Source organism: Mustelus asterias, chromosome 6, assembly GCF_964213995.1.
Source record: "Mustelus asterias chromosome 6, sMusAst1.hap1.1, whole genome shotgun sequence".
Classification (NCBI taxonomy): Eukaryota; Metazoa; Chordata; class Chondrichthyes; order Carcharhiniformes; family Triakidae; genus Mustelus; species Mustelus asterias.
In genome coordinates this window covers 138,896,427-138,912,665 of record NC_135806.1, presented here as the reverse complement: position 1 = coordinate 138,912,665, position 16,239 = coordinate 138,896,427, and the positions used below count along the sequence as shown (strand labels likewise).

The following is a 16,239-nucleotide window of genomic DNA, read 5'->3' as shown; positions in this document are numbered from 1 at the left end:
CATAGAAATCATAGAAATCATAGAAACCCTACAGTACAGAAAGAGGCCATTCGGCCCATCAAGTCTGCACCGACCACAATCCCACCCAGACCCTACCCCCATATCCCTACATATTTTACCCGCTAATCCCTCTAATCTACGCATCCCAGGACACTAAGGGGCAATTTTAGCATGGCCAATCAACCTAACCCGCACATCTTTGGACTGTGGGAGGAAACCGGAGGACACCCACGCAGACACGAGGAGAATGTGCAAACTCCACACAGACAGTGACCCAAGCCGGGAATCGAACCCAGATCCCTGGAGCTGTGAAGCAGCAGTGCTAACCACTGTGCTACTGTGCCGCTAACTAGGGTTTTGTACAAATGCAGCATAACATCTGCATCCTTATACTCCAGCCTTTATATATGAAGGCCAGCATTCTGTTGGCCTTCTTGACTATTTTCTGCACCTGTTTGTGGCATTTTAAGGAGTGATGCACCTGAACCCCCAATTCTCATTGGATATCTACTGAAGTTAACTTTGCGCCTTCTAAAAAATATCCTGATCTAGGTTTTTTGATCCAAAATGGATAATCTCACACTTACTTATATTAAAATCTATTTGCCACAGCTTGGCCCATTCACCCAATCTATCAATATCCAGTTGTAGTTTTATGCTGCCCTCAACGCTACGATGCTGCACAATTTTGTGTTGTCCATAAATTTGGATAATAAATGCTGCCCACCTCTCCCAAAGACTCTGGCGGTTTCAGACAAGCCATCCGGCATCATCTGAAACAGGTTAAGATTGGATGAACTTTACATGCATTTGAGGCCCACCTTGGTGTTTCCCGCAGACTCCAACAATTCCAATGCTGAAGATTCCCCACAGTGTTTAAGAACCAAAGCCTTGAAGCTGGATGCATTGTCACTAGGGTTCAACAACCATCCAGCAATCCTGGGGTCTAGAATTTCCCAGTCACTGGCTGCAACAGAACAAAATATGTTTCATTAAAGGTTTCGGCAAAATCTTACAAAGGCATAACCTTTTAAAGTCTTCATGGAACATTCAAAGACTAAATTAACAATGTACTCTGTGGCGTAAAAAAATAAACATGACAGATTTGTGAACTAGAATATTCTATCTGTGCAAGAAATATCTAGCAACTCTTCATCAGTAAACAGATTTAGAAATCTTAGGAATTAGGTAAAAAAAAAACATTTCACAGCTTGTACAATCCTTTTATCTTGTCATCTAGATACATCAACTTGCTCTTCATTCTGAAATATAAGGCTGTATTTTGTGACAGTAGGGGAAGAGGGGGGTGGTGCAGACTGCTCGCTCACCCAGCACACCCCAAAATAAAGTCGACCAGAAGCTGACATGCCCAGAGAAAGCATGCCCCATTGCCGATACACAGTGCTGTCAGGCTAAAGTAGTTGAGAGTTGGATCCCTCAGTGGGAGACGGTCTCACCCTCAGGAGCTGCATGTTAATCTGGCTGACTGGCGGTTCAGCAGTCCCAGCTCAGCAGAAAGGAGCAAGGATGGATGGAGGGATCAAGATGGATGACTGCCCAGGAAGGCAAATCTCAGGGTTATAGAGCAGAGGGGGTTCCTGATGCCCAGAGAGAGGTCAGAGGTGGGTTGGGGGGGGATGCTTTGGAGGGCAAGTGCCACAGACAGACGCGGGCTAACATCCTGGGGAATTTGTGGGGGGAGGGGGGGGGCTGTTCACCCGGTGCTCAGAGGCCATAAAAAGCAACCCATCCATTTTCATCTGCCGGCCCATGCCAGCCATATTATGGCATGGGCAGTGTATTATTCAAGTCAATGAGCTTGTTAAGATGCGCAGGTTAGGTTAATTGGCCACACTAAATTGCCCCTTAGTGTCCCAGGATGCATAGGTTAGAGGGATTAGCAGGTAAATATGTGGGGATATGGGGATAGGACCTGGGTGGGATTGTGGTCGGTGCAGACTCGATGGGCCAAATGGCCTCTTTCTGCACTGTAGGGTTTCTATGATAAGCCTAATGGACATTTAATTATTTATTTAAACATGGCCGGCAGATGGCCGAGCTTGATGCTTGCCCACCTAGCATAAAATGGGTGTCAGCCTGTGGTGGGCAGGAAAGTCGTGGACAAGCCACCTAACCTAAGTTACATGCCCCCTGCCAAAAACATACTTAGCGGGGAGGTCACATAAATCCTGCTCATTGGGGGTGTGGGGTGGGGGGGCGGGGGGATTCTGATCTCAGAAAATGGCTGAATTTGGGTTGGGTATGTCTATTACTGACACTCTGGTGCCTTCTGTCTCCTCTTGCCATCCCCTATCCCCCCCTCACCTACCCACCCCTTCCCCCATCTCAAATTCTCAACTCCACACTTTCCAATACCGTGCCCCTTAACTCTGATCTGACCCTGCTTTCAATGCCATAAGCTCAGAGGTGGGGATTGATATTCGCTGATAATTGCAGTGTTCAGCACAATTTGCAACTCCGCAGTTACTGAAGCGATTAGTGCCCTCCTGCAGCACAGTGACCTCAGTGAAGTTTTAAAACAATATTTTTTTATTAGTCATTCATATTTCATTTTGAATCGCACTTTGAAGGTTAATGTCGTGCACAATCCTGTATTTCACAATTTCCATAACATCCACAGATTGGACACCCCCCTCATTGCGGTTGGCTGTACCTTGTTTCCAGCATATACTGTCTGTACAGTAGTGGAGCACAGCTCGTAGCAGATCCTTGGCTTTGAAAGCAATAATGCAGCCTCGGCAATTCAATATTTCAAGCAGCAGTACCCTGTACATAATAAAAGAGAGACGGGTGTCTACTTTCTGCACTGTAATTAACATTTTATTCATTAAGGTTGAACAATAAGAACAATGTTACTGTGAAACATGAATTGTATGCAGTTTACTACAATATAAAGGCACTGGAATCTCAACAAGGAGCCGTGTGATTTATGCAAGACTCTGGAGAAAGAACAGGGGAGTGAGATTAATTAGATAGCTCTTCCATAGAGTAGGCATACATACAATGAGATGAATGTACCCTCCAAGATATCTGTGCTCTTCCAATTCTGGTCTGTTGTATGCATCCCTTATTTCAATCACTCCATCACAGTGGCTATATTTCAAAAGTTCTTCAGCAACTGCAAAGCACTTCGAGATGTCTGGTGATCATTAAAAGCACTATTATTTCTTTCTTTATTACTATCGGTGGCTGTGCCTTCAGCTGCCTGGGTCCCAAGCTCAGGAATTCTCTCCCTAAGCCTCTCCTTTTATCTACCTCTCTCCTTTAAGATAATCCATAAAACCCAGCTCTTTGAACACCTACCACTCTTCCATTATCCAATATTTGATTACAGTCCTGTGGAGTGTCTAAGGTTTTTTCACTACGTTAAATCTGCCATACGAATGTAAGTTGTTGTTAATTTTGATCTTGACTGATGTCTCTGGCAGACATCGCTTAAGTATCTTCACCTAGTTGCCTAGATGCACTTTTACAATGAGGGAGTGCTGTGGACAGTGAGTTCACGGTTCTGCCATCATTGGATATACTTTGCAATATCAATGCGGGGGCACTGACAGCACTGAAGATTGGCATTTTGTGGATCCTAACGGCTACCACTGCATCTGCATTTACAACTAAATTCACAGAGCTACATTTTGTTATTGGCTTGCAGCCATTAGTCAAGTTGCTGCAGCCCCCAATAGGCCTGAATCACTCCAGCTGCAACCATTGTTGGTCCAATTATGCCATATACATACTGAAGAAGACTGGGAGCTGAAACCCGCTTACCACTGAGTACATATCGCATTAAGTCACATCTTTTGCAGATGCTGACGTGCCTGGTGTGTGATAAATGAACATTTGTAGACAGGCCTTCATTAAAGTAAGCTGTTTCTTTTCCTCCTATTGTCCTATTCAGGATTCATTTAATCATTGTGATGTGATATTGACATTTTTGGATCAAGTCTACCCCAATTTCAGTTCACCTGTCATTTCCTCTCCAATATATCATACATTGCGGACAATACAAATGATGTCTATTCTTAAATGATAAATAGCTGCAGCTCGGCAATGTCTTCGGTAGAAATCTGCAGACTCTATGGGCTTAAATACTTTGATCCTTGAAAAATGTGCAGCTTTAATATTAAATAGACAAATGCGAGGTGATGCATTTTGGTAGATTGAACCAGGACAGGTCTTACTCAGTTAATGGTAGGGCATTGGGGAGAGTTATAGAACAAAGAGATCTAGGAGTACAGGTTCACAGCTCCTTGAAAGTGGAGTCACAGGTGGACAGGGTGGTGAAGAAGGCATTTGACATGCTTGGTTTCATTGTTTAAAAAAGTTTATTTATTTATTAGTCACAAGTAGGCTTACATTAACACTGTAATGAAGTTACTGTGAAAATCCCCCAGTCGCCACACTCCGGCGCCTGTTCGGGTACACTGAGGGAGAATTTAACATGGCCAATGCATCTAACCAGCACATCTTTGGACTGTGGGAGGAAACCGGAGCACCCGAAGGAAACCCATGCAGACACAGGAAGAACGTGCAAACTCCACACAGACAGTGACCCAAGCCAGGAATTGAACGCAGGTCCCTGGCGTTGTGAGGCAGCAGTGCTAACCACTGTGCCACCATGCCGCCCCAGAACATTGGTCAGAACTTTGAATACAGGAGTTGGGACTTCTTGTTGAAGTTGTACAAGACATTAGTAAGGTCACACTTGGAATATTGTGTACAGTTCTGATCACCCTATTATAGGGGAATTTCATAGTAACTTCATTGCAATGTTAATGTAAGCTTTGCTTGTGACTAATAAATAAACTTATAGAAAGGACATTATTAAACTAAAAAGGGTGCAGAAAGGATTTACTAGGATGCTACTGGGACTTGATGGTTTTGAGTTATAAGGAGAGTCTGGATAGACTGGGACTTTTTTCTCTGGAGCATAGGAGGCTTTGGGGTGATCTTATAGAGATCTATAAAATAATGAGGGGCATAGATCAGCTAGATAATCAACATATTTTCCCAAAGGTAGGGGAGTCTAAAACTAGAGGGCAAAGATTTAAAGTGAGAGGGGAGAGATACAAAAGGGTTCAGAAGGGCAATTTTTTCACACAGAGGGTGGTGAGTGTCTGGAACGAGTTGTCAGAAGCAGTAGTAGAGGCGGGTACAATTTTGTCTTTTAAAAAGCATTTAGACAGTTACATGGGTAAGATTGGTATAGAGGGATATTGGCCAAATGCGGGCAGTTTTAATGGTAAAAACTGGGCGGTATGGACAAGTTGAGCCGAAGGGCCTGTTTCCATGCTGTAAACCTCACTGACTCTATGACTCTGAAAGAAGTAAAATAATGGCAGGAATCAGTAAGAAGTTCCCAAAGACAAGTTAAATGGAAAGAAACAAAGCATTAGGCTCTGAGTTAAAGAGAGAGCTGCAAGTAGCAGACTTGAGACGAAGCAACTTGAAAGGACCCCTGAAGATCCAAGGAGGCAGCTGAAGTTTGGTGACTCCTTACTGTCAGTTTGTTGCAGCAGTGGTGTTCTACTTGGTATGGATGTGGATCTGAAATGGTTCTTGAAGTGCAAAACTTGAGTGTATTCAAAGATTTAGGGAAAAGGAATCACAGAAGGCAAGATTGAAACCCTGTGATGTGGACCCTTGTTCCAGCTCTCTGAGTGGGAACGACTTCAGGAGAAAATTCCAAGGTGGGTTCTTCAAATGTGGAAATTGAAAACCTCTGTGAGAAATACAAAGTTTCAGCGAGTCTGCTTGGCTCACAATGTGATAATTGTTGAGATGGGTTGTTGAGAAATCCATGGAATCTGCTTTGGTCGCATCTGTCATCTGTGTGGTTTGTCTAACCACAGTTCACCTGTTAATTCACATGTACCTCATACTTACCCTGAATATTAGAGTATAAGATAGATATTGTAGAAGGGGGTCTTGTGGCACATTGGGTTGTGTCCCAGCCTCTGAGCCAGAAGCTCCGACCCCAAGACCTGATGCCCAAGGAAGATGTGTTCATAATGTGGCCAACTGGTTGAGTATCAACCTGCACAATCCTTCCAACGTGCCAGTAGCAGGCAGTAAGAGTGGGAGAGACTCCTGGTCAGCCAATGATTGATGCAGAGAGGCGCCCCTCAAACTATAAACCTCTGGCAACAGGCTAGTGATCTGTTCCAGGGAGAAGCATTGCTATGGGAACAGATGAAAATCTGCCTTCTGCACCATAAGGTGTGGGAATTGAAACAACACCAAATGTATATTGTGGATTGTTTTATCTTTCTGAATTTGTATGTCTCTGTAAAGATATTGCTGGGCTGAAGGAATGGCAAATATTTGAATAATCTTTGTGTGTTTATATTGAGATTTCCCCAGCCTCTTTGTCTGATGTAATATAGTTCATTTTTTCTTGTTTAGTAAATGTTTCATTATTTGTGTGAAAGTTCATCAGCAGACTCATGTGAATTTGTTCACTAACTTTCCTCCACAGTTTCTAAAAAAAAAGGTTAGGATCTATCAACCCAAGTTTCACTCTGGGATCTGACTTGTCCAGTATTAATTTCAACTGAGATCGTAATAACTCCCTCCACCACCAACACACAGTAGCAACAATGTGTGCTATATACAAAATGCATTGCAACAATTTGCCAAGGTTCCTTTGACAGTACCTTCCAAACCTGCCACCTATATTATTTAGGACAAGGGCAGCAGAAGCATGGGAAAACCAGCAAACCGCACACCATCACCACTCCTTCACTGTCGCTGGGTTAAAATCCTGGAACTCCCTTCCTTACAGCACAGTGGGTGGACCTACACCACATGGCTTGCAGCGGTTCAGGAAGCGGCTCACCATTAGCTTCTCAAGGCTAATTAGGGATGGGCAATAAATGTTGGCCTATCCAACGATACCCACATCCCATGAATGAAAACGACAGATAGAGCTCATCATATTGAAAAAATATAGAGAGCATTTATTTTTCCCACACAGGAAGAACATTACTTTAATATCTCACCAGATGGAAAAATTATTAACCAAGGTTATGAACTCAACACATAGCCTTATGACTTAGAGGCAAGAGTGCTTCCAAACCAAAACAGTCACTTCATATCTCTGATCAGTTACTGTTCACTTTAGTCAAAAGAATAAAATTGTTTCAGTGACGATAGAATATCTGGTGCTATCATATCTCACAAGATGATTCATGAAAGTACATAGAAAAAGGCAACGATCCAAAGAAAAGATGTAAATTACTAAAGCACCTCAAATTATTTAATCTGGCAAGAAAATGTTAGGATTTAGCATTGGCAAAATATTTTAAGGTCAGTTAGCTCAATAGAATACGGGTCAGTCTTAATGAGAGAATGTAATGTCAGTAGTGTCACCTCCCAGCTGATGCTGAATTCTTGACTTAGGGTCAATACTTCACAGGTCTCTACATGCAGAGGCTACAATTCTGCAAGAGAAGTCACCATGCTAATGTAATTGAGCAAGAAAGTAACACAAGATATGCCGAGTATGCCTAAAGAGAAATAGTATGTGGAATGGCCAATCTGAGAAACAGTTGTATCCGGAGGGGTCGTTTACCCATTCAGCTTATACAAGACACAAGAATCAGGAGCAGGTGTAGGACATTCAGTTCCTCAATCCCCTGCTCCACCATTCAATAAGATCATGAGCTGATTGTGGCCTCAACTCCACTTTCCTCATAACCTTTGACTCCCTTATCAATCAAAAATCTAACCAAGTCTTGGATATATTCAATGATCCAGCCTCCACTCCTCTCTGGGGAAGAGAATTCTACTGATTAACAACCCTCTGAGAGAAAAAAAATCTCCTAATTTCAGTCTTAAATGGGAGACCCCTAATTTTTAAACTGTGTCCCCCTAGTTCGAGACTGCCCCACAAACATCCTTCCGCATATCCAGTCCCTTCAGGATGTTATATGTTTATGTTAACATTCAGGCGTGAATTCTTCAATGGTGTAATTATCCTCATACAATGTAATAATCATCCATCATGAGAACAATGTTGTTCACTGTCTGAGTCACTCAAAAAGGGAGACTTGCCATGAAGCAATCTCTTAAGAATCAATCATTTAAAAAGAATTAGTCATTAATCCATCAAAGTACAGAGTGAAGTTGGGGGTGTAGTGAATCAGCCATTGCACTGTGTGAGGAATGAAGGTGATGTGCCCTGAGGGCATGCACGCGAAAAGAAGCTGATGAGTGCAGATTTTCAGCAAAAGAGCAACTTGGGCTGGATTAAGTGAACGACTCCTTTAATATGCAGAAAGAACAGAATGGAGAGAGAGGACCAAGCCGCTGGGGAACCCCAAGGTTAATTGAGAAAGAGAATCTGAGAGTGAGCATTAGCCTCAGCACTGATACAATAACCGTCAGAAAGCTGGTTAGAAGATAGCTTTGGTGGTAAAGCATTTGATTGTAAAGAACCGCCAGATCCTGTTAAAATCTTTCGAGTGATAGAAGATTCAACAAAGCATTCGCGAGCACAGGCAGCAAGGTCACCAATGGAATTCTAACAAACCATTCTGACAATCAAGCATTGGGCTAGAGCTTTCAAGGTGATGCATAATTTGAGATTTGGAAGTAGATTCCATGACTTGAGAAAGTACAGATGCATTGAGTAATAGCTGGAAGGGAAAGGAGATTGGTATTTGGCAGTAGGTGACCAAAGTACCAAAGGGAAGGAGAATTGGACCAGGAGTAAGGGAAAATAAAGCCTTGCATGGCAGTAGGGTTTGAAGCCACACATCAGAGGTCAATGAGAGGGATGCCATTCCAAAACCCTTTGGATGTACAGAGAACAGAGATCCGACAAAGCGCATGGGGACAAGGCTTGGGTATAACTATTAGCCCCTGATAAATGGTTGGTAAATTGATGGAAAAGGTCCTTAGAGATGGGATTTACGACCATTTAGAAAGATGCGGATTAATCCGGGATAGTCAGCACGGATTCGTGAAGGGCAAGTCGTGCCTCACAAATTTGATAGAATTTTTTGAGGAGGTAACTAAGTGTGTTGATGAAGGTAGGGCAGTTGATGTCATATACATGGATTTTAGTCAGGCGTTTGATAAGGTCCCCCATGGTCGGCTTATGATGAAAGTGAGGAGGTGTGGGATAGAGGGAAAGTTGGCCGATTGGATAGGTAACTGGCTGTCTGATCAAAGACAGAGGGTGGTGGTGGATGGAAAATTTTCGGATTGGAGGCAGGTTGCTAGCGGAGTGCCACAGGGATCAGTGCTTGGTCCTCTGCTCTTTGTGATTTTTATTAATGACTTAGAGGAGGGGGCTGAAGGGTGGATCAGTAAATTTGCTGATGACACCAAGATTGGTGGAGTAGTGGATGAGGTGGAGGGGTGTTGTAGGCTGCAAAGAGACATAGATAGGATGCAAAGCTGGGCTGAAAAATGGCAAATGGAGTTTAACCCTGATAAATGTGAGGTGATTCATTTTGGTAGGACTAATTTAAATGTGGATTACAGGGTCAAAGGTAGGGTTCTGAAGACTGTGGAGGAACAGAGAGATCTTGGGGTCTATATCCACAGATCTCTAAAGGTTGCCACTCAAGTGGATAGAGCTGTGAAGAAGGCCTATAGTGTGTTAGCTTTTATTAACAGGGGGTTGGAGTTTAAGAGCCGTGGGGTTATGCTGCAACTGTACAGGACCTTGGTGAGACCACATTTGGAATATTGTGTGAAGTTCTGGTCACCTCACTATAAGAAGGATGTGGAAGTGCTGGAAAGAGTGCAGAGGAGATTTACCAGGATGCTGCCTGGTTTGGAGGGTAGGTCTTATGAGGAAAGGTTGAGGGAGCTAGGGCTGTTCTCTCTGGAGCGGAGGAGGCTGAGGGGAGACTTAATAGAGGTTTATAAAATGATGAAGGGGATAGATAGAGTGAACGTTCAAAGACTATTTCCTCGGGTGGATGGAGCTATTACAAGGGGGCATAACTATCGGGTTCGTGGTGGGAGATACAGGAAGGATATCAGAGGTAGGTTCTTTACGCAGAGAGTGGTTGGGGTGTGGAATGGACTGCCTGCAGTGATAGTGGAGTCAGACACTTTAGGAACATTTAAGCGGTTATTGGATAGGCACATGGAGCACACCAGGATGATAGGGAGTGGGATAGCTTGATCTTGGTTTCAGATAAAGCTCGGCACAACATAGTGGGCCGAAGGGCCTGTTCTGTGCTGTACTGTTCTATGTTCTAAAGAGGCAAACACTGAAGCAGGTGGGTGAGGCAATTTGGCATGTTGGTTCCCCAGCTACATTTTGGCACTGGATCATTTACCCGGAGGCAGGATAAAAGCAATTACTGCAGATGCTGGAATCTGAAACCAAAAGGGAAAATGATGGAAAATCTCAGCAGGTCTGGCAGCATCTGTAGGAAGAGAAAAGAGCTGAGGTTTTGAGTTCAGATGACCCTCAAAGTTTTGACAAAGGGTCATCTGGACTCAAAACGTCAGCTCTTTTCTCTCCTTACAGATGCTGCCAGACCTGCTGAGATTTTCCAGCATTTTCTCTTTTGGATCCGGAGGCAGGATTGGGTGGCAGGGCTACCTGCCTGCAAGTAGTGGGATACTAGCTCGGTGACAATACCACTTCACCACTGCCTCTCCTAAAGTAAATTTATTCATTCGTGGAACATGGTCATCGGTGGCTAGGCCAGCATTTATTTACAATCCAAAACTGCTCTTCAGAAGATGGTGGTGAGCCACCTTCTTGAACCGCTGCAGTCCACCTGATGCAGGTACACCGTCAATGCTGTTAGGAAGGGAGTTTCAGGATTTTGACCGAGCGAGTGAAGGAACGATGATATATTTTCAAGTCAGGATGGTTTGTAGCTTTGAGCAGAACTTGTAGGCGATGGTATTCCCATGCAAATTCTGCCCTTGTCTTCCTGGAGGTCAGGGGTTTGGAGGGTGCTTAACTGTTTTTGGAGCTGTACTCATTCAGGCAAGTGGAGAGTATTTCATCACACTCCTTGCTGGAATTCTCCAGCCGTTCACACACACCCCGTCGCCGCTGCCAGAGAGGATGGAGAATTTGGCACTCGGAGAATCCCTCTGGCGTGAACAACCAGAGAATCCCGCCCTCTGGATTGTGCCTTGTAGATGGTAGGTTTTGGGGAGTCAGGAAGTGAATTATTTGCTGCAAAATCCCCAGCCTCTGATCTGCTCTTGCAGCCACAGTACTTATACAGTTAGTCCAGTTCAGTTTGTGGGTAATGATAACCCCCAGGATATTGTTATTCGGGGATTCATGGATGGTATTATCATTGAATGTCAAATGGAGATGGTTAGATTCTCTTTTGTTGGTGATGGTCACTGCCTGACACTTGTGTGCACGCAATGTTACTTGTCACTTATCAGCCCATGGAAGGCATGGAAGAGCCATGGAGAGCATAGAGGTGGCCTAGGGACATGGAGAGTGTGTGGGGAGTGGAGGGTGTGTGAGGTGTGAAGGCTAGAGGGCCCAACAGATTTTATAACAACTGGGACGAAGTCTCAGAGAACCGAGGTGGGGCTTCTGACCAACCCACCTTGGCACTCTAGGGATTTTCACAGTAACTTAATTCCAGTGTTAATGTAAGCCTCCTTGCGACACTAATAAGTAAACTTCTCACGAGTAAAGATCAGGCCTAAAACGTCTGTTATGAAACATTAAATATCCACTGTTCTAAATTTTAAAATGTGAAATATGTTTCATTGTACCACGAACACAAACTGATTCATTATTTCTACAATTACAAAGTTAAAGTAAGGCATTCAACTTTTTCCCCAACAATATATTTGCAGGATAACTTCTTGATTGCATTCCATTATGTACAGAATGGATTTTTTTTTAAATAGAAAGAATTTGTGCTAATTTTGCTATTTAAAATGCATTTTAAATGCAATCAATACATATGACTGTTTTCATCATCCTGATCTATTTCTTCAGTTGCAGTCTGTACCTTCTAAGCTTCTAAGCTGATGCTGCTGAAGGAACCTCATTCAATTGTAATGCAATGTCTTTACAAAATGGGGCAACTTTGATGCTATAAGAAGAAATAGCAGCGGGAGTAGGTCATTCAGTCCATGAGCTTTCTTCACCATTCTACTTGCTGAAAATACAACACCGGACTACATGTATACTAAACAGTGCAATTTATCCCAGAAGATCTCTGCAGTCCTGCCACATCTAGGCATGAATGGTGGTGGATGATTAAAGAACTAGCTGGAGGGGGAATCTCCACATTATACCCCTATCTATAGTGGCATAGTGGTAATGTCACTCAACTGTAATCCATAAGCCCCCAAATTCAAATTTGGGTACAATTTAAATTTGCTTAATAAAATCTTGAATTTAAAGTTAGTCTCAATGATAGTAACCATAAAAATATCATTGATTGTCTTTTAAAAACGCATCTGGTTCATTGATGTCCTTTAGGGAAGGAAATCTGCCATCCTTACCCGGTCTGGCCTACATGTGACTCCGGATCCACAACAATGTAGTTGACTCTGAACTCTTCTCTGAAATGGCCTAGCAAGTCACTCAGTTCAAGGACAATGAGGAACAGACAACAAGTGCTGGCTGTGCCAGCAATGCCACATTCCATGAGAGAACAAAGAAAAAAGTCCTCAACAGTGGAAGAGCCCAGCACGCTAGTGCAAAAAACAAGGATGGAATTCTCCCATCTGCGACTGAGTCCCGTGGCGGGGCCAGAAACAATGCGTATTTCCCACTGCAGAGGTCAGCGGAAAACCACACCATATATTCCGACCCTGACCTCATTAATTATGCACTGGGGGTTTCGCATCATATTCCATGGAAGAGCGGGCATGATAGCGCGAGTCCCGGCAGTATATCTGGGTGCCATATTGAAAAGACAATCAACACCAATGAACCACCATTGAAGAAAGAAGAATTACCTCTGAGAAAAAAGAAGATACATACCCAGGAACATTCTTAGGCTGGATGATCTCTTTGAAGCTACAAGATCCACCTGATAGATGCTCCCCCCACCCACTGCAGTGATGTTCTAGGGTTTCTGGCAGCCTCCATCGCGAACTCCAGACACAGACCCAGGCATTGTGTAGGTGAGTCCCAACTCCTACATGGCACATTGTTCCAGATGTGTTTTTCTGCTGGTGTGGGGAATCGGGAGTGTGGAGAAGGGGGTGGACGGGGGGAAAATTCTGGTCTGGACTTCATCTGCATCCTATTAGCGGGATGTAATTCAGTTTCACTGCCGGCCTCCTGCGGGTTTCCTGATCCATCATGGTGGGCACCAGCGGAAGATCCCACGTAAAATTCATACTGGTATGAAACTGATTTCCTGTTGAATTCTCCCCTCCACATCCACTACTGAACCTGCCGGCAGGGACATGAGAAAATTCTGCTCAAGGTGCTTGCAACTAGATTCATCCAGAAGTGCAGAGTGGATGATCCATCTCAGCCTCCTCCTGAGGTCCCAGCATCACAGATGTTAGTCTTCAGCCAATCCAATTCACTCCTTGTACTATCAAGAAACAGCTGAAGACACTGGATATTGCAAAGGCTATGGGCCCTGACAATATTCCAGCAATAGTATTGAAGACTTGTGCTCCAGAATTCCAGAACAAATACTGAAGACTTATGCTCCCCTAGTCAAACAGCTACAACACTGGCATCTACCAGACTGCCTGAATTCCCAAAATACATTCCTCACTCACAAAGGCTCTTGTGCAGAGAACTCTTAAATTCATCCTAAATTTATGTCCGTTCTCACCTGGTAAATTCCCTGTAGCTTTGCCCTTGTTGCAACCAGGTGGGATTCTGCTTCAGTTTTAGGTGGAAGTACCTGCTAGCTGTGTCTGATTTGTGAAGGATATTTTCTATAGCCGATCTTTCAGTACGCGTGATAGAGTGTGGGCCATCCAACTGATTCATTAGCAACACAAGGAAACCACTGACCAAAGAGGTAGACTCCTGCGGAGGACAAAACAGTGAAGTGAGTTGTTTATGGATACACCTTAAATGTTTGCTTACATAAAGAAAATCCAAAACATGGTCAGAGGTACGGACAGGAGGTTCTGTGGTCGGGACAGAGACTCCCGCATGGTTTGTTGCCTCCCAGGTGCCAAGGTCAGCGATGTCTCTGATCGCGTGCACAGCATTCTAAAGTGGGAAGGTGATCAGCCAGATGTCGTGGTACACATCGGTACAAATGACGTAGGAAGGAAGAGTGAGGAGGTCCTAAAGAGTGAGTACAAAGAGCTTGGAAGGAAGTTAAAAAGCAGGACCCCGAGGGTGGTAATATCAGGATTGCTACCTGAGCCACATGCCAGTGAGGGCAGGAGTAGGATGCTTGGGCAGATGAACACGTGGCTGAGGAACTGGTGCAGGGGGCAGGGTTTCCAATTCTTGGATCATTGGGACCTCTTCTGGGGCAGGTGGGACCTGTACAAGAGAGACGGGTTACACCTAAACTACAAGGGGACCAATATACTTGCAGGGAGATTTGCTAGTGTTATTGGGGAGCGTTTAAACTAGATTTGCAGGGGGATGGGAACCAGAGTGCCAGAGCAGAGAGTGGAGCAGGGGTAAAAAGACAGGTTAGTTCAAGCAAAATCACAAATGGAAGGGTAGAGTGTGGTGGAAATAATCTTTTGAGGTGTGTCTATTTCAATGCCAGGAGTATTGTGGGGAAGGCAGATGAGCTGAAGGCGTGGATAGACACATGGAAATATGACATTATAGCCATTAGTGAAACTTGGCTACAGGAGGGGCAGGACTGGCAGCTCAATGTTCCAGGGTTCCAATGTTTCAGGCGGGATAGAGGCAGAGGGATAAAAGGTGGGGGAGTGGCATTGTTGGTCAGGGAAAATGTTACAGCGGTACTCAGGCAGGATAGATTAGGGAGCTTGTCTACAGAGGCCCTATGGGTGGAGCTGAGAAACAGGAAAGGTATGACCACATTAATGGGCTTGTATTATAGACCACCCAATAGTCAGCGAGAATTGGAGGAGCAAATCAGCGGAGAGATAGCTGACAACTGCAAGAAACACAAAGTTGTGATAGTAGGGGATTTTAATTTTCCACATATAGATTGGGACTCGCATACTGTTAAAGGTTTAGACGCGGTAGAGTTTGTAAAATGTGTTCAGGAGAATTTTCTACATCAGTATATAGAGGTGCCAACTAGAGAGGATGCGATATTGGATCTCCTATTGGGGAATGAGTTAGGGCAGGTGATGGATGTGAGTGTGAGGGAACATTTTGGATCCAGTGATCATAATGCCATTAGTTTCAACCTGATCATGGATAAGGATAGATCTGGTCCTCGGGTTGAAGTTCTGAACTGGAAAAAGGCCAAATTTGATGAAATGAGAAGGGATCTGGGAAGTGTGGATTGGCACAGGCTGTTCTCTGGTAAGGATGTAAATGGAAAGTGGGAGGCCTTCAAAGGAGAAATTTTGAGAGTGCAGAGTTTGTATGTTCCTGTCAGGATTAAAGGCAAAGTAAATAGGAATAAGGAACCTTGGTTCTCGAGGGAGATTGTAACACTGATTAAGAGGAAGAGAGAGTTGTATGAAATGTACAGGCAGCAAGGAACAGATCAGATGCTCGAGGAGTATAAAAAGTGCAAGAAGCTACTTAAGAGGGAAATCAGGAGGGCTAAAAGAAGACATGAGGTTGCCTTGGCAGACAGAGTGAAGGAAAATCCAAAGAGCTTCTATAGGTATGTTAGGAGCAAAAGGATAGTGAGGGATAAAATTGGTCCTCTTGAAGACCAGAGTGGTAGACTGTGTATGGAACCAAAAGAGATGGGGGAGATACTAAATGGTTTTTTTTTGCATCCGTATTTACTGAGGAAACGGGCATGGAGTCTACGGAAATAGGGCAAACAGGTAGGGAGGTCATGGAACCTTTACAGATTAAAGGGGAGGAGGTGCTCGCTGTCTTGAGGCAAATCAGAGTGGATAAATCCCCAGGACCGGACAGGGTATTCCCACGGACCTTGAGGGAAGCTAGTGTTGAACTTGCAAGGGCCCTGGCAGACATATTTAAAATGTCAGCATTCACGGGGGAGGTGCCGGATGATTGGAGGGTGGCTCATGTTGTTCCGTTGTTTAAAAAAGGTTCCAAAAGAAATCCGGGAAATTTTAGGCCAGTAAGTTTGACGTCGGTGGCGGGCAAGTTATTGGAAGGTGTGATAAGGGATAGGATCTACAAATATTTGG

The 16,239-nt window shown here is 44.1% G+C and overlaps 1 protein-coding gene across 2 annotated transcripts in view; it reads right to left on the bottom strand.

Annotated features, from left to right (window-relative positions):
• The window catches only part of LOC144495176 (HAUS augmin-like complex subunit 3), a 156,449-nt gene that overhangs the window by 28,449 nt on the left and 111,761 nt on the right, over positions 1-16,239 (bottom strand). For both annotated transcript variants that reach the window (XM_078215193.1, XM_078215195.1), the window contains 3 exons: positions 13,785-13,984; positions 2,675-2,787; positions 822-967 (listed from right to left, as the gene is read on the bottom strand). In XM_078215193.1, the coding sequence (XP_078071319.1) occupies positions 822-967; positions 2,675-2,787; positions 13,785-13,984 (459 nt within the window). The remainder of the gene's footprint in view (positions 1-821; positions 968-2,674; positions 2,788-13,784; positions 13,985-16,239) is intronic.